We start from the raw sequence: 25,023 nt of genomic DNA, 5'->3' as shown, positions 1-25,023 counted from the left end.
TCTCTCTAGGAGGTGGGTCAAAAAGGATCTTGCTGTGATATATGTCATAGACTGTTCTGCCTGTTTTCCTCTAAGAGTTTTGTAGTGTCTGGCCTTTACATTTAGGTCTTTAATCCATTTTGAGTTTATTTTTGTATATGGTGTTAGGGTGTGTTCTAATTTCATTCTTTTACATGTAGCTGGCCATTTTTCCCAGCACTGCTTATTGAAGAGGCTGTCTTTTCTCCATTGTATTTTCTTGCCTCCTTTGTCAAAGATAAGGTGACCATATGTGCATGGGTTTATCTCTGGGCTTTCTGTCCTGTTCCATTGATCTATATTTCTGTTTTTGTGCCAGTACTGTATTGTCTTGATTACTGTAGCTTTGTAGTATAGTCTGAAGTCTGGGAGCCTGATTCCTCCAGCTCCATTTTTCTTTCTTAAGATTGCTTTGGCTATTCAGGGTCCTTTGTGTTTCCATACAACTTGTAAAATTTCTTGTTCTAGTTCTGTGAAAAATGCCATTGGTAATTTGATAGGGATTGCATTGAACCTGTAGATTGCTTTGGGTAGTATAGTCATTTTCACAGTATTGATTCTTCTAATCCAGGAGCATGGTATATGTCTCCATCTGTTTATGTTATCTTTGATTTCTTTCATCAGTGTTTTATAGTTTTCTAAGTACAGGTCTTTTGCCTCCTTAGGTAGGTTTATTCCAAGATATTTTATTCTTTTTGTTGCGATGGTAAATGGGATTGTTTCCTTAATTTCTCTTTCTTATCTTTCGTTGTTAGTGTATAGGAATGCCAGAGATTTCTGTGCATTACTTTTGTATCCTGCAACCTTACCAAATTCATTGATTAGTTCTAGTAGTTTTCTGGTGGCATCTTTCAGATTTTCAATTCCCTTTTAGGTTTGTGACCTTGAGTGGGTCATCCACTCTCTGAACCTCAGTATCCCCACCTGCGAAACACAAGAATTGGACCAGTCACCAGATGAGTAGTTTTCAAATTGTGCTCAGTAGCGGTGCCTTAGGGCAGAGCTTCCCTGCTCTGTGTCATAGCATACTGATCTCTGTAGCCCATGGGGCCCGTGGCCATTTGACTTCCTCTCTCTACCTGTGCTTTACAGATGGCATTCTCTGTGCATCATGACGGAACAACTTGGGAAGCACTGACTTCAGGGTGTTGAGTGGATGGGGCCCAGCTGTATAGTCAGTCAGCATATGGCGGCTTTGTGCACATTTTTAAAAGGCTTCCCTTCCTACTACTGCCATCTGCTGGAAAGCTGTTGTATTAATAACTATGAAAATGGAACCAGGAGGTGAGCAGTGCCTCTTACTGGAGTTAAGCAGCTCACATTTGCACAGCCTTTAATAGGACTAATGGGCCTGCATGGAACGCTGGGATTCTCTCTGCCACAGCATTTTTGCTTTATGTGCTGTATATATTGGAGTTCTTTGTAAGATTACATATGGGAAAGTTCTGTCAAAAATGAAATATGAAAAAAATCACTGGACAAGATGATCTCTAAGGTCTCCTCCACTTTGAATTTGTACCACTCCATAGCAAACACCTCTTACAATATTTGAATCTTCTTTCTCTAGACATGTTTAACAGTCTTGCACATGTCATTTAATGCTTGGTATTCCTATTGGGTTCTTGATGGTAAACCAAGAAAGGAGAGCATCAGGGAGGCCAGGTTTTCGATACTCACTGGTAGCGTTGCCTCCAGAGGTAGAGATTGCCGGCGATAGCGGTGACTCCTGGTGGAGAGTAGTGTCAGATTTCTAAGAATAGAATACCAAGGACTGCATTTGCCTTTAAATTCAAGCGCTCACCTGCCTGCTTGCCTCCTTTCAAGTTTGACCTCATTTCTTAGGCTGAGTGCCCATATTTTTGTCTTATCATGGTCCTACATCTTTTTTTATTAATTAATTATTTTCGGCTGCGTTGGGTCTTCGTTGCTGCGCGTGGGCTTTCTGTAGTTGCAACGAACGGGGGCTACTCTTCGTAGTCATGCGTGGGCTTCTCACTGCGGTGGCTTCTCTTTTTGCAGAGCATGGGCTTCAGTAGTTGTGGCTCACGGGCTCTAGAGTGCAGGCTCAGTAGTTGTGGCGCATGGGCTTAGTTGCTCCGCGGCATGTGTGATCTTCTCAGACCAGGGCTCGAACCCGTGTCCCCTGCATTGACAAGCGGATTCTCAACCACTGCGCCACCAGGGAAATCCTGTCCTACATCATTTTAAAGCAAATTTGATGATGAATTGGAAATTCCAATGGGAGAGAAACCCAACACATCCCTTGGATAGAAGAATGGAGTTGTTCTGGAGGTTTCCCACCCACGTGCTAGGAGCTTTCCCCCACTTCTCAAGCTTCCTGTGGTGATAGCAGTGACATAATTAGGTTTGGATGTCTTCTCTCTCAGTGCCAGGAAAACAGAGCTACAGAGCTTCCCACAGGTGCCTTATCAGGCTTGGCCGTTCACTTCCCTTTTCTCTGTGCCATTAATGAATCCCTGATATTAGGTCCTGTGGACCTGCAGAAAGCAGATGAGAGCTATGGTCTCCCAGCTATGTAATGGATTTCCAGAAACACCCATTACAGAGGAATTTATAATATCATCTGGTTTACAGCCAGGCTCCATTTATTTTAAATATCAGTCTACACAGATGATGTATTCAAGAAACATTTTTCTTTTAGCTCCTTCAGGATGTTTACACTAAATGTAGTACATGGTGCTGGATTGGAACCTGGTCCAGGAAAAAAAAGATCTTTCTGTGTGTTTGTCTTGTAAAGGATGTTGGGACAATTAGCAAAACTTGAATAAGGTCTGTATGTTAGATAACAGTATTATGTCAACATTAATTTCCTGATTTTGATCATTGTATTGTGGTTATAAAAAGAAAAGTACTTGTTCTTAAAGTACTTAGGGGTGACTGGGCATGATGTCTGCAACTTATTCTCAAATGATTCAGGGGGAAAATATCTACACGTGTGTGTATGTGTGTAAGTATATACTATCAGAATAATAGAGCAAATGTGGTCAATTGTTAACAAATTGGGGAATCTGGATGAAGGGTGTATGGGATTTCTTTCTATTACCCTTGTAATTTTTTACAAATTTGAAATTATTTCAAAATTAAAAGATAATCCTCTCCCCCACTTAAAAAAAAACAAACAACAGCAACAAAATCAGGCCTACAATTCTGATGAGGCGACAAATTCAAGCTCTAGAACCTACAACCCTGAAAACAGGATGGTGATGCCAAAGGTGACCTTGAAGCCATCAACCTGTAGCAGGGATGGGAAGTTGACTCTAAACAGGTTTTGCTGGGACGTCCCTGGTGGCGCAATGGTTGGGAATCCACCTGCCATTGCAGGAGACACAGTTTCGAGCCCTGGCCCAGGAAGATCCCACATGCCGCAGAGCAACTAAGCCCATGCGCCACAACTACTGAGCCTGAGCTCTAGAGCCCGCGAGCCACAACTACTGAGCCCACGTGCCACAACTACTGAAGCCTGCGCGCCTAGAGCCCATGCTCCGCAACAAGAGAAGCCACCGCAGTGAGAAGCCTGCACACCGCAAGGAAGAGTAGTCCCCGCTCACCGCAACTAAAGAAAAAAGCCTGTGTACAGCAATGAAGACCCAACACAGACAAAAATAAATAAACATATAAAAAAAAGATAATCCTCTCCCCCACTTAAAAATAAACAGCAACAACAAAATCAGGCCTACAATTCTGATGAGGTGACAAATTCAAGCTCTAGAACCTACAACCCTGAAAACAGGACGGTGATGCCAAAGGTGACCTTGAAGCCATCAACCTGTAGCAGGGATGGAAAGTTGACTCTAAACAGGTTTTGCTGGACTTCCCTGGTGGTCCAGTGGTTAAGAATCCACCTTCAGTTCAGGGGATGCAGGTTCAATCCCTGATTGGGGAACTAAGATCCCACATGCCACAGGGCAACTAAGCCCACGTGCCACAGCTACTGAGCCCGCACACTCTGGAGCCTGCGTGCCACAAGTTCCCGCATGCCGCATCAAAGATCCTGTGTGCCACAACTAAGACCCGATGCAGCCAAATAAATAAGTAAATATTTTTAAAAATAAACAGGTTTTGGGCTTCCCTGGTGGTGCAGTGGTTGAGAGTCAGTCCGTCTGCCGATGCAGGGGACACGGGTTCGTGCCCCGGTCTGGGAAGATCCCACATGCCGCAGAGCGGCTGGGCCCGTGAGCCATGGCTGCTGAGCCTGCGCGTCCGGAGCCTGTGCTTCGCAACGGGAGAGGCCACAACAATGAGAGGCCCACATACCGCAAAAAAACAAAAAACAAAAAAAATAAAAATAAAAATAAACAGGTTTTGCAAAATGCTTCCTACTTAAAGTGAAGTAGGTGACTGGGGGGTAGAATTTTAATTCAATGGAGAATGTGATTTACAAACTTGGAGTGCTTGATGGTTTGAACTAAAAGTTACCATAGTGCAGAAGATAGCTCCATTTCATCTAGGTCAGCTTTGTCCAGAAAGTTTTTCTGCAGGATCCTAAAAAAGAGTTCAGCAAAGAAGTTTGGCAGCTACTGTGTTAAAGGTAAACTAGGTGAAGTACTATATGAAATAAGAATGGCAGGATGTTGATAATTGTTGAAGCTGGGTGATGAGCAGATGGAGGTTCATTGTACTATTCCATTTTCTAGGTTTATCTTTGAAATCTTCCATAATAAAATGTTTAGATTATAAAGAAAAGGGGCTTTTCTTGCAGGACTTTTTGGTGCCTTAACTATGATACTTTGAATTAACCTCCAAGAGTTTATATTGTTTCCCGAACTTACCATGGAACTCTTGAGCTTCTCTTGGGACTAGTATTTCTGAGAATATACTTTTTGAAATGCTTTAGTTGGAGGTTAGGATGGTCAAGAAAGTACCTTGAGATAGTGCTTGATCCAGATACTTAAAACTATCTGTAAATTTTTAAAAAGGAGATAAAAAAGTCCCCAAAGCCTTTTATTCTAGGTACCCACTGTGAACATCTCTTTAATCATCTCTGTGCATATATACATGGATATACAAATATAGCTCTTAAGTAAATAGCTCTTAAGTAACTGACTGCCACTGTTCAATAACATCTTAGATATTTTTCAAGTCAATCAGTATGAACTATATCACCAATATAGTCTTGAATTAATGAATCTTAATTAACCATTTTTCAGTTGGTGACTAGCTGCTTCTAATTTTTTTTTACAATTATTAACATTCTTAAATATATTTTCTACCTTCTTAGATTGTATTCCTAAATATAACATTGTGTCAAATGGCATGCAAATTTCATATGCTGATCCATATCGCCAAACTGCTCTTCCAGAAAGGTTCTACTTACATAAGCTCAAAATGGGTAAGATTTGTCAGAAATGAGGAGTGGGTGTTGGGAAAGAAGGACATTCTAATTTAGGGGGAAAGTATGAGCAAAAGCATGAAGTTGGAAGAATAAACAACCTGTTTAGGAAGTGGCTAAGCTCAGGTCCAGAGAAGAGCAGTAGGAAATAATGCTGTGGAAAGTTTGTGTAGGCTCCGGAATCTCTATTAAAATAGTGTGGGTGGGGACTTCCTTGGTGACGCAGTGGTTAAGAATCCTCCTGTCAATGCAGGGGACACAGGTTCGATCCCTGGTCCGGGAAGATCCCACATGCCAAGGAGCAACTAAGACCGTGTGCCACAACTACTGAGCCTGTGCTCTAGAGCCCACGAACCACAGCTACTGAGCCTGCGTGCCACAACTACCGAAGCCCGCGCACCTAGAGCCCATGCTCCACAACAAGAGAAGCCACTGCAATGAGAAGCCCACACACCGCAACCAAGAGTAGCCCCCGCTTGCCGCAACTAGAGAAAGCCCACGTGCAGCAACAAAGACCCAACGCAGCCAAAAATAAATAAATAAATTTATTTATTTTTAAAAATAAAATAAAATATGGGCTTCCCTAGTGACGCAGTGGTTAAGAATCCGCCTGCCAATGCAGGGGACACAGGTTCGAGCCCTGGTCTGGGAAGATCCCACATGCCGAGGAGCAACTAAGCCCCTGCGTCACAACTACTGAGCCTGCACTCTAGAGCCCGCAAGCCACAACTACTGAAGCCTGCATGCCTACAGCCTGTGCTCTGCAACAAGAGAAGCCACTGCAATGAGAAGCCCACGCACCACAATGAAGTGTAGCCCCTGCTCGCCGCAACTAGAGAAAGCCCATGTGCAGCAAAGGAAGACCCAACGCAGACAAAAATTAATTAATTAAATTAATTAAAATACTTATATAAAAATAATAAAAAATAAAATAAAATCGTTTGGGTGATTCGGTAGGCAGTGGGAAGCTACTAGAATTGTATTTATTTATTTATTTATGACTGCGTTGGGTCTTCATTGCTGCACGGGCTTTCTCTAGTTGCAGCAAGCGGGGGCTACTCTTTGTTGCGGTGCGTGGGCTTCTCATTGTAATGGCTTCTCTTGTTGCAGAGCACGGGCTCTAGGCGCGGGGGCTCCAGTAGTTGTAGCACATGGGCTTCAGTAGTTATGGCTCGCAGGCTCAGTAGTTGTGGCGCACGGACTTAGTTGCTCCGCAGCATGTGGGATCTTCCTGGACCAGGGCTTGAACCCGCGTCCCCTGCGTTGGCAAGCAGATTCTTAACCACTGTGCCACCAGGGAAGTCTGCTACTAGAATTTTTTGAGAAGGTTTCACATGGTTTATGAAACTAATTCTGTGTGTTCAGGATGAATAGGAAGGAGAGAGACTGATGGGGCTTAAAAGGTGGTCCCGTGAGAGTACATACGGGAAATAAGCCAGCTGGATTAGGAAGATGTGCCAGGGGAGTGAGGGGCTCACCTCTCTGCTGTCACTTACAGTCCTGTTAGGCAAACCAGCCTGTTAAGTCCATGCTCCCAGCAGCTATCAGGCCTCTTCTCTAATGTGGCCCCTGATTTCAGAGGCAGTCATTGTAAAGTAATGTAACATTTACAGTTTAAAATTTAACATAAAGGGCTTCCCTGGTGGCACAGTGGTTGAGAGTCCGCCTGCCAATGCAGGGGACATGGGTTTGAGCCCTGGTCTGGGAAGATCCCACATGCCGCAGAGCAACTAGGCCCGTGAGCCACAACTACTGAGCCTGCGCGTCTGGAGCTTGTGCTCCACAACAAGAGAGGCTGTAACAGGGGCCCGCGCACCGCGATGATGAGTGGCTCCCGCTCGCCGCAACTAGAGAAAGCCCACGCACAGAAACGAAGACCCAACACAGCCAAAAATAAATAAATAAATAAATAAATAAATAAATAAAATTAAAAAATAAAAAGATAACATAAAATTTACAGTTTAAACCATTTTTAAGTGTACAGTTAGTTGTCTGGCATCAAGCACACTCATGCTGTTGTGTTAACCATCAACACCATCCATCTCCAGAACTTTCTCATCTTGCAAAACTGCCACTCTGTACCCCTTAAATACTAGCTCCCCATTTTCCTGTCCCCACAGGCCCTGGCAACCCCAGCTCCACTTTCTCTCTGTGAATATGACTGTTCTAGGGTTCTCCTGTAAGTGGAATCATACAATATTTGTCCTTTTGTGTCTGGTTTATTCCACTTAGCAGAATGTCTTCAAGGTTCTTCCAGTCACTGTTTTGAAGATCTGTGCTATTCCTTGCCAGCTCTGACACTGCAGAATCTCATCTGGGAAGAACTACAGTGCACCTGCCAGGGTGACTTCCCAATCGGCTCCCTTCTTGGGGGGCGGATAAAAGAGTGGTGCTTGCCTGTTAACTTTCGTGTGTGTGTGTGTGTGTGTGCGCTTGAGTGTTTGTGTGTTAGAGAGACAAAGAGAGAGATTCTCCCAGGGAACGTGGGCAAGTAAATTGCCATGGCCAGAGTATGTGAAAACATCATTACAGTTAGTGTGTTTCCCAATGGTTGACCTCTCGAATGACTTGAAAAAGTATTGGGACTACCTAAATGCCTAAGCTTAGGGCACATATCAAACCTTCCTAGAACTGCTGGAATAGAAAAAGGAGCTTGGGGGAGTTCCCTGGTGGCCTAGTGATTAGGATTCCAGGCTTTCACTGCTGTGGCCCAGGTTCAGTCCCTGGTCAGGGAACTGAGATCCCACAAGCCGCAAAGCACAGCCAAAAACAGAAGAAAGAAAACGGAGCTCGGAATTCAGTCTTAACTGTACCCCCACCTTTGCAAGAGACTGGGATGGACATGATTAGATTGGTTACAGAGACGCTATGCTGCCCTTTTTTGTTTTTGTTCTGAATGAGCGGCTCTCAGAAAACAAAGAAAGCCAGTGTCTGCTTTATCATCTCCTTCCCCACACCTAGCAGAGTGTCAGGCATATGGTGAAATTGGTGGGAGGTGAGGTAGGTAGACAGTAGAACACAGGAAGGAGGGCTTTCTAAATGTCTCATTTCCAGTGCCAAATGCGGATGGGGTGGGTGACTGGGTGGGCGCTACACAGGGCTAGAGGCACTGGGTTTTGGCCACGTCTCAGATCAGACAAAGGATTGACAAATAAGACTTTCATTTCTGTATCAATACAGAAGCTGTCTCTAAGATCTCAAATCTGTTTTGCGCCTGGTAAAAGCAAAACCCCCATTTCACTAGGAGGCCAGATTGATATAAAAGAAAAATCCTTCCTTTTTGCAGCTTCTGTCCACAGCCTTGAGCCCCGTTCTTTGCTGGAGCAGACGGTCTTGGAAATTTTGGAGAGCTATGATTGTGTTAGCCATTTTGTACCCAGAGCTGAGTATTTGGTTAAACATTTTGCTGCTACCCACTGGAGAAGACGCCATCAGCTGTTCCCAGAAATGCACACCCCAGGCAGGGGTTACCCGGTCCTGTTTTCTCTACATGGAAGATTGCAGGAAATGCCTCTCAGCTCCTATGTCTTTCCTCCAGATTCTGTAAAGCTGCTTCTGGGGTGTGGCCACTCCTTTTCTTTTCTCTGCACTCTGGTAGAGTAAGGGAATAGGGGAGCTTTTCCTCATTATCAGGGCTCCAGCCGGAGCAGCTCAGAAACCCGATTACAGATCCCAGGCACAGGGAAGAAGCCAAACTACTGAGGACCAAGAAGCTCAGGGCTGGGCTCGGGCCCAAGTTCTGGTGCAGTGCCTAGTGCCTTTATATTTATTTAAAGGGGAGAGTGCTTGGTAACCAGGAGGCTGAGGCCTTCCTGAGCTGCAGAGCTCCTGGTCTGCCTGACTGCACAGGAATGATCTGGATGCTACACTATGGCTGTCGCCCAGCTGTCATGGGGGTGGGGAAAGGCGTCCTACTTGAGGGCTTCTAGCTACAGAGCCAGGCCCTTAAACTGCTAAGACTATAAGGAACAGAAATTCCAGAAATCCTGTTTTCCTTTTCTCAGCATTCCAGCATCCACCATCACGATGCCTCCCTTTCCTATGGCAAGGCAGTATAGCACACTGTTTAAAAGAAGGTTCTGACTGCCCGGATTCAAATCCTTGCTTTTCCTCTTGCTAGCTGCCTGACCCAGGGCAAGAGACCTAGCTTCCATGTCAGGGCTCCTTTGTAAAATGAGGAAATAATACCTAAATCATAAAATTATTGCAAAAAGATTTTTTAAAAAGGTAACACACATAGCATAGTGCTTGGTACATAAGGAAAGGTCAATTAATAATGGCGAGAAGAATCAATGTCTCATTTATAAAATACAGCTAATGCATCCTATTCCACTGCTGAGTTGTCCGAAAGCTTTTGATGTAAGAATATAAGAAATTATTAACTCTTCAAATCTCGGAATGACAGACATAAACACCAAATTAGTCGGCTCTATTTTTTATGATCGGATTCGGCCTTTTCTTACCACCTTCTCAAACCCGGAGCCCCAAATCATCCTCGGTTTCTTGATCCCAACTCCCACCAGAGAAGGCTGACTTGGGGCCCTGGCACCAGCCTTCTCCTAGGGAAAGGGGGAAGGAGGAAGAGAAACACACGGGTGATCTCACCCTTTGGGACTGGGCGTTTTTCCGGCTGGGACGCGCAGCATCCCCAGCCAGACTGCGACGATGGCCCTGCCCCGCCCTTCGCTGCAGTCCTGGAAGGGCTCCCAGCGGCGGAGGGGTGGGCTGCCGAAGATTCTCTGCAGGGCGGGGAGGGGCAGGATTAGAGGATGCCAACTGCGGGGAGGGCGGTGCAGCTGGAGCATCTCTGCCCGCCTGGGCGGAGGCAGCGACTCCACTGCACCATCAACACCCACCCCTGGCGCGCGCACTTTTCCTTCCCCACCCTGCCGCGGCCCTCCCGAGGCTCGACTCTTCCGCCGCATTGCCGCTTCGGCTCCTTCCGGGAGCGCTCGGCCCTTTCCGCCGGGTGATCGGGCAGCGAGCAGGCGGGAGCTCCGCCCCATTTGGTCGGCCGGCGCTCGCCCCCGCCCCTCGCGCCGCGCTGCGGCGCTTCCCCCGAGCTCGCGACCGCCCGCCGCCGGAACGCGCGTGTCCGCCTATAAAAGAGGCGGGGCGCGCGCGTCGCCGCCAGTACCCGCTGCGGAGCGAACGGGGAGGAACGGAGGCCGCTGAGCCCCGTCGGTTCCTCCAGCACCCCCGGCCCGACGCACCCACTGCCCCCACCCCCAGGAGCCGGTGAGAGGGGGAGCGGGCGAACTCAGGGCGGGAGCGAGGCCCGAGGGCGGCCGACCCCTGGGCGGGGAGCCGGACGGCCCGTGGGGCAGGGCGGGGCCAGCGCACGGACAGGTGAGCCCGGCCGGCCTCGCCGCTCCCTCCGTCGGGCGGGGAACTGGGCGAGCCGGCTGAGACCGGCTTGTGGTGCGTGGGCTGCGGAAGAGTCGCCGGGCCGAGCCTGGGCGCCAGCCGCTGGAATGTCATTGACTGGGCGGAGGGGGCGGCGAGGACGCCGGGTCCTTCCCCGCAGCCCAGTCTGGCTGCGGCCCCGCCCTGCTCCATCCGGCTGCGGCAGGTGGGGTGGGGGCTTCCTGGTCCGGAACGTTTCTCCATCCCCCTCTCCGCAGAGCGCTCCCCCCACCGCCCCCAATCTCTTCCCTCAGTGGGGAACGACTTGTGCAGCTCCTTTTCTCAAATCCCCACCAGCAATGCCGGCCCAGCCCTTGAAGGAGGAAAATCTGGGAGTATAGGGCTCTTTGACCTTAATTTCGTCCTGTGTGGCGGTTCTTGGCCTTCTCTGGACGGAGAGGTCCGAGACCGGCCATCTCCGTTTCTTATCTGTAATAAACATATTTTTCTTACCCAACTGTGATTTGCTTGTAAATAGCAGGTAGGTGCGGCGCTTGCTTTGTATGAGACCCAAACCAAATAACTTAATAGCTTAGAGTTCTTTTTTTTTTTTTTTTTTCTTGCCCCGAGACCGGGTCTTTCGAGTCAAGGACATTATTATTTGTCAAAAATTTTACAGCCATGCCGGTGTTGAATGATAGAGCAGCCTTTTGTTTGAAAGCGGTCCCTGCGAATTTCATTAGATGCTTCCCAAAGAAAATTGCTTTTAAAAGTCTCTGAAGTACTGGGTTAAAATGTATTTTAAACAAAGGGCTTGTCAAGGTTATGGGTTGAATATGTTTTAAATTAAAAGCTTGAATAGCTCAGGAAGCTGGGTTGAGATGATGCTTGAACTGGCCAACACCTTGTCAAATCTCTTTTGTGTAATAGATCCTAAACTATGTAGGCCCTTTGTTCTGTCTTCATCATGGTATTTTAGAAAAACTTACCATGATGGCTGTTAGGGAAGAAGAGAAGAGAGACCATATGAAATATTTTCAGAATGTGTTGAGAAATTGCGTCGTCATAGCAATTGTACTTAACTAAAACAGAATGTGTCAAAGATGGAAGGGTGGGAGTGTCTGCAGCCAGGAAACAGAAAACCTGAAGAAAAGCGGTGGGAACACTCAGCTGTATGAAGCCATCGAGCCAAGGTTCCAACTCATCAGACTAGTCATGTATTTCCCCTTTTGTCTGCAGCTCATGTCAGCTTTTGGAAGGTCAAATTGAAGTCCGAGTTTTAAAAATGTGCGGCAGGAAAATAAAAACGTGCTGCAGTAAGGGCCTCTGTGCAGGAAATTAACAGTAAGCCTTTTTAGTAACTGGGCCAGTATTACTCAAAGGGACCCTCAAAGTGTGTTAGCTGTTATCCAGGGACCTAGATGGAGAGCCGAGACTCAGAAGGTGGATTTGCTCTCTGCTGCACAGGTGTGAGGCAGACCTGCAGTAAACGGTCAGCTGGGTAACATTCTCCGATATGCTTTTGGTCTTTGGCAGGGCGTTTGTAGGAATCGAATAATTAGCAACCTGATACGTCACAGGCTCACAATATGAGCTTGTCAAGCAATCTCATGAACAGGTTTAGGTGGGGAGAGCTGTTTTAAAGTATATCTTTTGGTTCCCTGGGTTAAGCTTTCCTCTGCTTTTCCTTTACCTGCCTTCTTCCCTTGGGCGCGGGGGCGGCGGTGGGGGGGCGACTGCAGATGCTGAGAAGTGGGTGTCAGGAGTAATCCACAGTCCTGTCATTGCTGAACCTCCGCTAAGGGCAGTGGGCACGAATCCGGCCTCGTAATCAATCCTCCGTGGGCTATGCGAGGACTCTGCTAGGCGTGCGGTGGGTCTGCTGCAGCCCATCGGCTGTGGTCGGAGTAGGTAGAAGAATGCAGCACCCTGATGGCAAATGCCGACTCCAGGAATGCAGACGAGGCCCACAGAACTGATGGCTTGGGGCCGGTGGGCAGGAGCAGCTGCGTTTGTCCTTCCCTTCCACCTCGTTTGCATACTCCTCTTGTATGGGTTTTGAACAGGAAATAGTATTTTGTGAAGGAAGTGTCCCAGTAAACTAGGCCCAAGTTCGATCTTTGTAGCTTGAGTTCGTTCTTGTTTCTGATGACTTCACAAAATTATGCTATTTTATTACTGAATGGAAGGGGGTACAGAAATCATCTAGCGCTGGGAATCTCAGCTAATGTATCGGAACGTGGATTGGGGGAGTGCACGTCTAGAAAAGGGATATTTAGTAGTATTCAGGATTATTTGAAAATTGGGAAACTGAGACCCAGAAGAGGGTATGACGTGGCCAAGGCAGCACATCTGCTCAGACCAGAAAACCTTGGTTCTTTCTGCATTTTCAATTCCTGGTTTTGAAGCTCTGTAGAATGAGAAGGGCGCTGGGAAAATAGCTGAAATTTGATTTTTAACTGTATTCACATATTTTTAAAGATCTGTTTTCTTCATTGTGAAATTATCGTGTTCAGTTTGCTCTTAGAAGCTTGTTATCTCGCTCTTCGCCCGCCCTCTTCAGACGCCACATTTCTCCATCATGTTGTCACCGTTTCGTAAACGCAGAGTCCAGGTATTTGACCAGCATGCAGGAAATGTGTTACCTTTTCGGTTTTGCCTGGCTTGCAGTGAAGACTCATATGTGTCAAAGAGGTTGAATGACCCAAAGAGCAGGGGGAAAACACCCTGCCTGCATGACCTGTTAAGCAAATTGGTTAGGGTTTGGGCTTTTGTTTGTTTTCTTTGATGTTACATGAACAAAAGTCTTAGTAGATTTATTCTAAAATTTCCAAAGCCTTTGTTTTTTTACCTTCCTCTCTTTAAGGCATGAATATATTAATTTCTTATCACCCTACTGGTGTCTGCATGTGCTGTTTGCTAATTTTTTTTATTGATGGTTACTTGGTTCTTAAAAACCAAGGGACTAAACACATAGATATTTAGAAAAAGTAATCTGAAAACATGTAAAAATCGTGTTTTTCAGTTTGACAAATATTGTAAACTTGGGTCTGTTTCCTGTTTCCATGGATTTACGTTTTTTGCCACAATCCTTACAATGAAATGGAACTTGGATTTTCTTGTTTATAAAAAAGCTCACTACCCATGTTTTTATTTGTGTACAATTTTTAAGTGTTTGCTAACTTGGACCTTTTTCAGAAAGAAAAATGCTTAAAATTAATGTCTTGATATCCCATAAGCAGAAATATAAGCTCTGCAAATTTCTAGTGATTATGGGTGATAAATCCGAGGCAAGCCCTTTGGTTAATTGCTTAAACAAGGTTTTTTAAAAATGGGCACGTTGTACCTTTTCCTGTTTTGAATCTCAGTAACAATATTTTGCACTTAAACACCTCTCATCTGGATTTTACAGGTTATAAAAGGTAAGTAGCAGCAAGGTAGTGTTTGGGAGGCATTCAGAAGTAAGTTTTCTCAACCTTGCTTGGCGTTTCTGGATTTTGATGCAGTGCAGTATGAATCTTTTGCTTCTTTAAGCTAAATCCCTGCTCACCTCTGCAGAATCCTGCTAACAAGTTGAAATGAATTAATCAATTTGAAGGCTGACGTGCAGATCTACAATCCTGATTGGAATGTGGTTTAAGCAAAAATATTTCTGGTTTTTCCATGGTTAAAATTCTTAACTTATATATTATTTACCTCTTTGCTTACCCTCAGGTCTACCACTAAAATCTGCAGCCGAGCTGGTTTTGACTTAATTCACTTAATCTGAGAATCAGTTGGCGTCAGATTTTATGGTGCTCACCAATTCTTTGGGGCTTTGTTCTCCGGGAGCCCTTCCGCATCCGTGGATGTAGTTCTCCTGCTTTGGAAATGTAAACTGTGCTGGCTTTCTAAGCCAGGGAAAAAGGGCATTGTTGCTTCTGCACCTTTGGGCTCTGACTAAGCAAGAAAAACAGAACTGATGGATGGTTCCTCTGACATTTTGCTCTGGGTGATGTTTATGAATTTTTCCATAGAGCCAAATGCTCTCTTCATCCTGTTAGTCCTGAAAATCCCTTTCCCTGCAAAACAATATATCTGATGTCCTGCCTGAGGTCTGAATTCATCTTGCAGTGTTCCAAACGCCCCTGTCTGCCACATTCAGCTCGCTAAGATGTCAGCACTCCCAGACCTTTGTTTCCAAATAGGCACTCCTCTTGTCTTCATGACAGTTTTACTCTCTTCTGAGGTTCCAGAGGGAAACTCTTGACTAGTGAATTCTCCCGCTGTCCAGGATCTGCGTGAGGGTGTCCTAAGCTACTCACTCCCTGCAGGTGCCAAGTGAGCAGAGTTGGAAGCATTTGACCTTTGGTTTGAAAGTGTCTCCACAGTCTTTCCTGTTGCTTAACAGTGTCCTTCCCACCCACTGCCTCTCCCCGCCCGCCCTCCGGAGACAGACACCTCCCCTTGCTCAGTGGTCTTATAGCTTCTGTGGATGAGGGTAAGGCTTTAAAAACTTCCCTAAGTACATAGCAAGAACTGCCTCGAACAGCTGTCTGTCGGCGGTTGTCAAGAAGACAAAGATATTAATTAATGGCTAGCTTCTTTTATAGGAATCATTTTCCATTGATAATGTGTATAAGTTGGTGTTGGTTATGAGGAGTCATTCTCGTGCATGACTTTGGATTAAACCAGAACTTTCTAGCCAAGGTTCATATCTTGGCTTTCTTCTCAGAGATCTAGCTGTATTGTAAGAATGCTGACAAGTTCTTTTTATTTATTACAATAGAGGACATGGTTGTAATTCCTGTTTTATCCTCTGGGCTCAATTCACATTACTTGCTGAATGATGCAGCTAACATTCTGACTGCTGCATTGCAGCAGCATGTAAAAATAGCCAGTCTTCTCTAATAATTATTTGCCAAAATACGACCTTTTTTCTTCAGTTCCCTTAAATGGGAAGCTGTCCTTAAACAGAGAGTACATTTAGCCCTTCGTCTCCCCTCCTTCATTAGCCACAAACATAGACCTGATTGACAAAATCAGAGGTGAGATAAGCAGTTGATTGCTGTATTGGAATTTGGCTCCTTCGCGGTTTTTAGGCAGTTAGTGGAATAGATAGATAGGCTGGTATGGTTGGAGATTTTTTTTTTTTTTTTTTTTTTTTAATGGCACATTTCCCAGAGTCTTCCTTTCTAGCTCTCAGAAGGTGTTAATCCCATTAAGGCTGGGAACAGCCCAGGGCATTCTCTGTGGAGGCCGCCCTATCAGCCAACTGCACACTTCTGGCCTGGGGTGGAGTTCTTGCAGTGTGCAGCAGCCTCAGGGAACACGGTGCACACAGGCAGAGTCCAGAAAATTCCACTAACGCTCACAGAGTTTCGGGTGAGAGGTCAGAGCACTTCTGGGAGGCAATAGTTCATTGGAGACAGGAGATTTTTTCCTGTGTTTAATGTAGTCTGTGGAAATGAGCCATTTAGGAGCAAAGAGAAACTGGAACTTGTATAGAGACAGCTCCCAATCAGGACAAGGGGTGGGGAGGAACTGCCGTTACCCTGTCATCCTTGGCTCCTGTAATCACGCGAATGAAAGCTCTGAGTGCCCACAGCAGTGGGAGAGCACTGCTGACTTTCAGATGCCCAGCTCCCTGCAGACAGCCAGTTGTGACTTGGCCAGGCTCCCACCTCCTGGCGTCAGCTGATCTGCTGCAGGAAAGAAAAGTCCATTATTGCCTGACCAAAGCACTTGGTATAGAATTGACTTGTTCTACTTCACTGGGGTGACAAAGAGGGCCTTTTAGGTTGGTTCATTTCAGCAGGGCCTCGCTGGACCGTCTCCCTGGATTGGTGGGTCGGATCAGCGAGCGGAGCCCAGGCCGAGGGGCTTGCTCAGGGGGGAGCTTCTCAGTATTGTTATGCTGGGAATTCTTTTTTCATCAGAAAGGGATGCTTCCGAATGTGATTGTTGAGAGATTTCAGTGGCAGCTAAAGGAAATGCAGTGAATCCTTTCATCTGGGGCGTCAGGACAAACACCATAGACATTAATCTAAAGACTGAGGCATGGTGTAGGAAGGCAGCATATACAGTGGAGCTGTTGTTACATGCATGACTAGCTATACATTCCTTGGAAAGTTTATAAGCAAGCAAATTAGACACACAGTTTCCTACTGTTTCTCCACCTAACTGTTTCCGGAGAGATGAGAGCAAAGGAAGTATCTAAATTATTCTTAACACTAATTGTTTACTAACTTTAAGAAGACTCGATCTTAAAAAAATTAATTTTGATTTTTTAAAATAATTCATATATGCTCCTCCCCCCCTTTTTTCCCCCCTCAAGTGGGAATGGAAAAGATAAGAGGTAGTAAAGGGAGTTAATAAATAACTGAACAGCCTTTAATAAAGAGTGTGTCGGCTCCGATCATGGTAAGAATCACCGGTTCTAGCCTGCTGGTCTGGGAACCGTAGCGTCCTGGGTCACCCTAGCTCTACAACTTGCTTATTAGATGATCTTTTGTCTCCTGACCACTTAATAATGAAGTGACAACGATTTCTCTATTTCTAAGCTCAGAGTGTAATTGACTCTAAATGCGTGCTGAGTTCTGTGGTCAGAGGGTAAGATCAGGGCTCCTTTATAGTCCCTTAGGGACTCTCAGTTCCCTAAAGAACTTACAAAAACGCAGGGAGAAGACAGTGATCACGTGGCAGAATGTGACGTGATGTTGCTCTAAGGGGGCCAGAGAGGGAGTGAGGGCTTCTGATTCAGGGCAGCAGAGAGGACAGCGTAGTTGCTTTAGACTTGGAGGGGTTTGAATGGTATTAATGGTCGAGCTGGGAGTGGGGGAGAAGAGAACATTTTGGCCAGAGGGAACTTTCTGGTTTGGGAAGTGGACCTGCCCTGGGCCTGTAACTTGGGGTTGATGAGGGAGTTTGATGTAAGGTATGCCTGGAGCAGGACACGCAGGTGAATGTGGCCAGATCCGGTAGTGATTCTTGTCAGGGATCCCAAAGAGGCTGATGTCCTAGGGCGGCAGCGTAAACCAGAACTGCCCTGTTCTTAACAGACGTTTCCTTTGTCAAGGTTACCCTCAGTTTTTGGCTTTAAGGACTCTCTTGAAGCCCATTTTAAGAATAGAAACTATTTTTTTCAGACACGGCAATCTATTGATGATACAAAACTGTACCTTCTTGAACTTGATTTCCCCAAGGTCCCACCCTGCCAGCGTGAAAAGAACAGTTATCCGGGTGTGGGCCACCCAAGCTCAGTAATTCAGGTCTGGTCATTAGGTTGACACCCCGTTGTGTAGCTTCAGTCAGCACATTCCAGCTGTTCATTCAGCCACGAAATCTAGCTGTTACCTGGCCAGAATTCCAGTTTGACGATACAGGAATGAAACTGGGGTGGACTACTGAGCGCTCTCCACCCTTCACAGAGGAGCTCAGGGCTGCTTCTCCAGCACTCAGACAAACATTTGTTAATGACATCTGTCTGCTAGACATCGGGATACAATTGGGACTTCCCTGGTGGTCCAGTGGTTAAGACTACGCCTTCCAATGTGGGGCATCAGCGAGCTAAGATCTTGTGGCCAGAAACCAAAATGGAGAACAGAAGCAGCATTGTAACAAATTCAATAAAGACTTTAAAAATGGTCCACATCAAAAAAATCTTAAAAAAAAAAAAAGAAAAAGAAATCGGGACACAACAACAAAGATTACATTGCTCAGTCTCATTATACCGTGAGAAGTATGTGCAAGTGCTTTGTAAATCTACAGAAAAATGTGATTAAATCAGAGAAGGAGGGAGGGAAGGAGCCTTGAGTCCAGCTTGGTAAGGAGGCCAGATCCCTACAGCTTCCTCATTTCACCTCCTATGGAGACATGAATGGGAGTTGTCCGGACAGAGGAGAGACAGAACATTCTGGGCAAAGGAAGCCTGAGCAGCTGACTTGGAGTCTTTAGAGAGAATCATGTGTTTGGGAAGAGAGTATTTCTCTGTGCCAAGAGGGTATGGGGCATGCATGGGTCAGACATACCAGTCAGGTGTGCTGGGCCAGGTTGGACGGTTCAACTAAAGAGGTAGATTCTTTCCTCTCTCAGAAGGGAGTGATGAAAGGTTTTAAAGCACGGGAATGACGTGGCAAAGAATATGTTTCTTGTTACAGTCCAACAGATACATTGGACTTTGTGGGAGAAAACCAATAAAGATAACTGGTTAACGTGTGGAGAGTAATTTGGAAGGAATGGTGATAGGGCTAAAATCCCCTCGCGTTCTCTCCCTAGGAAGCTAGGTCTCTTCATAGAAAAGATAGGCCTCAGAGTTGGTTAGGTGCAGTCGATACTTTTCTTGACACCTCTTAAAGCTGCTTTTCTCTCTGAAGAGCTGGAAACTTTGCCCCGAGCTTAGCAGTGTTGTGTATCTCACAGCTGGATGGGGGCAGGGAGTGGGGGGCACACAGTGGCCTCCAGACCTAATCCTTAGCCAGCTTACCCTTTCCCATCGGCTGGGCCAGGCGAACAGGGTAACGGGAGGAACTGTCAAATATGTTTCCTGGGCAGCACAGTTTTTATATCTTTTATAAATTATGGAACAAGAGCTGGAGAGACCATAAAGCCTATCTGGTCTGCTTTTTTACCAGGTCACAGACTCTTCTCTGTAGAATGTAATTTTAAAGTTAGAAGGGTCTTGGGACCATCTCATTTTCGACTGGTGTTTTTAGTCATTCTGGGAAATTGAGACACAGAGAGGGAAGGCAGCTCCTACAAGGTCCCATGTTACTGACAAATTTACATGCTGTTTGTCATTAGTGTGTACCTGTTTCCTTCTGTGGGTCCTTCCTTGGTTAGGGGATAAAATGGCTTATTCCTGAGAGAAGAGCAGGTAGCGTATTCTGGGTTTGTCCCATAAATAGGTCAGATTTTCTTTTTGACATTAAAGGCTGGTGAAACTGTCCAGATCTGAGAGTTTAAAGTTGGGGTGGATTGAGTGATATGGGGAAGCACCACCTACTCAATTAGCCTGTGTTTGTTGTTAACTGGAGCAGGTAAGAGTCAGGTAGGATAAATCTTTCACCACACCTTTTTTTTTTTAAGACATGCTGTGATTTTCTTTTAATTTTGTGCATTCAGATGAAGCAAAGCCTGTTCATTGCCCAGCCTGAAGGAGATTGTAGGATTGGCTTTTTGGGGTGACTGAGAAATCCACTACCTTAGGTAAATTCTATTGGATTTTGATGTTAAAGACTCAGTTACTGGCCTTCCCTGGTGGTGCAGTGGTTAGGAATCCACCCGCCAATGCAGGGGACACGGGTTCGAGACCTGGTCCGGGAAGATCCCACATGCCGTGGAGCAACTAAGCCCGTGCGCCACAACTACTGAGTGTGCGCTCTAGAGCCCGTGAGCCACAACTACTGAAGCTCACGGGCCGCAACTACTGAAGCCCACGCACCTAGAGCCCGTGCTCCACATCAAGAAAAGCTACAGCAACGAGAGGCCCGCACGCCGCAACGAAGAGTAGCCTCCGCTTACCACAACTAGAGAAAAGCCCACACGCAACAGTGAAAACCCAATGCAGCCCCCAAAAATAAATTAATTAAAGAAAAAAAAGACTCAAGTTACTTGATAATCATTCCCTTTTCTTCAATGAATAACAGGCTGAGATCTAGAAAGATAGAAAAGCTGAATTAAGAGTAAATGTTTTCTAATCTCCACACCATGAAATGCACAGACCAGATGAAAGGACTGTTGAATGGATTTCTCAGTAATGCTTTGAGCTCCAAAGTTGGTGTTTCCTTTGAATGCTCAAGGCTCTGGAGAATTGAGAGTGTAAACCATAGTCCTCCCCTTCACATTTCTCTCCTGGTCTCATTGCAGTGTTGGTGAGACATCCTCTGAGGGGCCCACTTGGGCAGCCATTTTTTACGAGGGAATGGGGCCTGGGCTTCACTGGTAGCTCCCGAGAAGGGACCACTTTCCATTCATTTGTCTGCTTGGGCTCTCATCATTCTTCATTTCCTTCCAAGAGGCTAATGCCATTAAGTCTATTTTGGTGTCCTGTGCTTACTTCAGGACTTTCTGTCTTTTCAGAAAATGGACCCAAGCGGGGTCAAAGTGCTGGAGACAGCAGAGGACATCCAGGAGCGGAGGCAGCAAGTCCTGGACAGGTACCACCGCTTCAAGGAGCTTTCGACGCTCAGGCGCCAGAAGCTTGAAGATTCGTACCGATTCCAGTTTTTCCAGAGAGATGCGGAGGAGCTGGAGAAATGGATTCAGGAGAAACTTCAGATTGCATCTGATGAGAACTATAAAGACCCAACCAACCTGCAGGTGTGTCTGAGGTGCCTGCCAAAACTCTAGAGCTCAAATGTCTTTGCCCAAAATTTATACAGACCTCATTAGGACCTTGAGAGACGGAATGTAGATCCGACATAAGGAAGGACTCACTCACTGTTCTGAAAAGCCCTTAGTGATTGTATCAGTGAGCGTGAATGTGGGATCCTGCAGGTTTTAACTTATCTTCTGTGGATGCTTTAAGCTGACGGTTCTCAATCCACTGCCTTACAACCCTTGGTGATCCTTCATCATGTTTCAGGGAGGGTCTGGTTTGATCTCTTGGAATATGTATTTTTGAGAAAGGTGTGCTAAGAGTGTTGTTGCTGGTGAAAATTTGTATAGCTGTTTTTTTTTTTTAAAAAAAAGCCTCTCTTCTTGTTGATTTTCGTGAAAGACTTTTTTTTTAGCAAGTGGGACAGTGGTTGTACCCATGGTTCTTTTACTATGCCAGAGTCATCTGAGAAGAGAAAATGATGAACGCTGGTTTAGGTGCAGGCCCTGCCCAGCTCAGCATGTGAGTAAAGAGAGGTATTGAGAAATGGAATGTATTACATCAATCAAAGAGTATGGCTTCTAAAGCAAGCTCAAAAAAAGTCATGTCATGAATGAATGTGAATGGATTAGTCAGAGGTAAACACTACATGCTAAGAAGGCTCTCAGTGTGGTTCTGTATTTCTAAAAGGCATTGGATGTCCATAAAAGCTAATTTCCTGATACACAAGAAAATGATGATATTTTGTAGCATCTTGCCGTCTGCGAAGTTGTGGTCCTCAATGGCCAAGCTTTCAGAGGGCAAGTGTGGATGCAGGCAGAGCATTTGAGTAATTGAACCGGTAGGGGGGTGGTTGGGAGGCTGAGTGAGGCGTCCATAGAGAGAGGGAGTGGGATGCAATAGCGGAGGAATAATAGGGAGCTGGGGGCGGAACGACGCGTGCCGAGGAGCACGTATGGCTCATTTCGCGGTCCACCGACAGGGCAAGCTGCAGAAGCATCAAGCCTTTGAAGCTGAGGTGCAGGCCAACTCGGGAGCCATTGTGAAGCTGGATGAAACTGGCAACCTCATGATCTCAGAAGGGCACTTTGCATCTGAAACCATCAGGGTGAGTAAGAGCAGTGCCTGGTGTGGATGGCCTTCCTCTCTCTGGTTGGTAGAGGAATGTGGATTAACGCTTACATGTAAATTTGGGTTCCTAAAAAGATAGATTTTTCTAGCTTTAAATTTTAAAGGAATTCGTGAAGTATCCTGATGGAGTTACCCAACTCCTGCTTTTGTAATATGATGATTCAGTATGTCTATAAACAAGCGTTTGTGTACCCAGTAAGGAAATTAATGTTCTTTTTGTAGAACAAATTAGGATGCAATTACACTTTAAAGAAGACTGCATATATTAAACTTTTAACATTTTCAGATGGTAATTGGATGGGAGAGCATATTAGTGAAATTGGCGAATTTAGGAATTAGGACACAAAGATAAATAGGATTAATCACAGACACTATAAAGTTCTCTGTTGGGAAGCTTGCTCTCTGGATCTTGGTGCCTTGCCCCAGGAGGGATTTCCTGAGGTCTGGTCAGCAAGCCTGTTAAAGGCCCAGCTGTGAGGAGTGACGTGTGGTACCTGTTGGTCGGTGACCGTGGCGATGTAGCTTGCTTTGAAGCAGGAGTCCTCAAACTTGGTCTGGCTTGTTTGGGTGCCATTTGTCGAGGCAGGGGCAATAATTGGTCTTTCTCTGTTTTGTTTAACATTTCCAATACCAAGGTATTAAGGGCAAACAAGCCTCTTTAGGATGAAGTGTGCATGCTTAGTTTCTCATAACTGGATGCTCTCATCTGTCTTTGATTTCCTTCTTATCTGTCTTTGTGTTTTGTTCTTTGTCATCCAAAGTCTCGTTCCATTAAGGGACCAGCCTTTTCAGTCCTTGACCTGTCGAGTCAGTCCCAAAGACTAAGATGGAAGCCACGTTTTTTTTTTTGCGGTAGGCGGGCCTCTCACTGTTGTGGCCTCTCCCCTTGCAGAGCACAGGCTCCGGATGCACAGGCTCAGCAGCCATGGCTCACGGGCCCAGCCGCTCCGCGGCATGTGGGATCTTCCCAGACCGGGGCACGAACCCGTGTCCCCTGTATCGGCAGGCGGACTCCCAACCACTGCGCCACCAGGGAAGCCCCGAAGCCACGTTCTTAAGCCCCGGCTAGAAATGTTTCATCCTCTGCTGTGCCCTGAGATCCACAGTGGAACATCCACAGGGATTTCATTCCCTTAGCTTCTGGTCTAGTAAATACTTACTGTGTCTCTTTTGCTCTAGTATACTCTGCAGTCTTATACTGAAGACTTGCAATTATCCTTAAGCTTATTATTAATAAAAACTATTACTAGTAATGATTGTAAACAGGCAGTAAAAGTAAATTCTAAATGCTATATGCCAACTATTTAATTACTACATTCAACCCATGCAGGCAATATAATACGTGTCTCTGCAATTAAATACAAAGACGTGGGACTTCCCTGGTGGTCCGGTGGTTAAGACTTTGTGCTTCCACTGCAGGGGGCGTGGGTTTGATCCCTGGTTGGGGAACTAAGATCCCGCATGCCGCGTGGCGCGGCCAAGAAAGTACAAAGATGCGTCTGCTCATTTCCCCACTCTTTCGTATATAGTCTTACTGTAAATGAAATCAGCCAGAGTGCCGATTTGCTGATTCAGCTGCTCTGTATTAGTTTAACTAGGTTACAGACGGGGAATATGAGAAATAGATGAAGTGTCTCTTCCCTGTTTAGAGATCTTATTAAAGCAGCATTTGAGGGACTTCCCTGGTGGTGCAGTGGTTAAGAATCCACCTGCCAATGCAGGGGACACGGGTTCAAGCCCTGGTCCAGGAAGATCCCACATGCCACGGAGCAACTAAGCCCGTGCGCCACAACTACTGAGCCTGCACTCTAGAGCCCGCGAGCCACAACTACTGAGCCCATGCACCACAACTGCTGAAGCCCACGCGCCTCTAGGGCCTGTGCTTCACAACGAGAAGCCACTGCAATGAGAAGCCCGCGCACCGCAACGAACAGTAGCCCCCACTCGCCGCAACTAGAGAAAGCCCGCGTGCAGCAACAAAGACCCAATGCAGCCAAAATTAAATAAATTTATCAAAAAAAAAATTGAAACTACTGTTAGCTACTATTTGTTGAGAAGCTATTAATAGCTATTTATGTGCAAACACTTTGCTAGGACTTTTACATACGTTATCTCTAATCTTCACAAGAAGCTTGCAAGGTAGCCATAGTATAGAAGGGTAGAAGCTGAGGCTCAGGGAATTTTGAGCAACTTGCTCAGGTTCCCACAGCTCATAGGTGACAGAACCCGTGTTTCAATCTACTCCTTTCTTTAGTTACAGTTGTTCACTTTATTTTCCCAGCCCGAGTTTCATTCCTATCAGCTCTCCTTTCTTTTCCCCCAACTGCTTCTCTGAAAGCTGCTGCTGCTCGCTCAGGCCCCTGTTGAGAACTTTGCCTGAGCCAGCCAGGATTCTCCTCCACCCTGCTGGCTGTCCACGCGTTCCCTAAGCGCACCTGCCTCCCTGCCCACTCACGCTCTCAGACACCAGCAAGCTTGTGAAACTGGCCTCTGTCAAAACTGCAGTATTGACAAGAGGAGACGTACTGGGAGTGGGAAAGTTGTTCCAATCCTGGAACAGGCCTGGCCCCGGTTCTTCCCTCGAGGGTATGGAAATGAGATTTGTGAGAGACAGACGGCTGACCTGTAGGTGAGGATTTTCTTGAGCCTTCTGAGGCCTCATTTTAATTTGAGCAAAGGGGGGAGTTCCCTGGCGGTCCAGTGGTTACGACTCCATGCTTCCACTGTAGGGGGCGCGGGTTCGATCCCTGGTCAGGGAACCAAGATCCCGTATGCAGCGCGGTACGGCCAAAAAATTAAAAAAAAAAAAAGCAAAGGGTTCTCATTTAATTCCTGCGTTCGTGCTCCCAGGTCCCACGGTCATCCTGTCCTGGTAAATGAC

General features: G+C 46.1%; 1 protein-coding gene across 5 annotated transcripts in view; it reads left to right on the top strand.

Moving 5' to 3' along the window:
- Positions 1–10,478: 10,478 nt before the first annotated feature.
- SPTAN1 (spectrin alpha, non-erythrocytic 1) overlaps positions 10,479–25,023 on the top strand; it is a 61,640-nt gene continuing 47,095 nt past the window's right edge. For all 5 annotated transcript variants that reach the window (XM_081238231.1, XM_081238230.1, XM_081238229.1 and 2 more), the window contains exons 1-3: positions 10,479–10,606; positions 20,774–21,013; positions 21,994–22,119. In XM_081238231.1, the coding sequence (XP_081094357.1) occupies positions 20,777–21,013; positions 21,994–22,119 (363 nt within the window). In that variant the 5' untranslated portion in view covers positions 10,479–10,606; positions 20,774–20,776. The remainder of the gene's footprint in view (positions 10,607–20,773; positions 21,014–21,993; positions 22,120–25,023) is intronic.

Source organism: Mesoplodon bidens, assembly GCF_964165515.1.
Source record: "Mesoplodon bidens genome assembly, chromosome: 6".
NCBI classification, from domain to species: Eukaryota; Metazoa; Chordata; class Mammalia; order Artiodactyla; family Ziphiidae; genus Mesoplodon; species Mesoplodon bidens.
The sequence above is the reverse complement of the archived record's forward strand: the minus strand, read 5'-3'. Positions and strand labels throughout refer to the sequence as shown.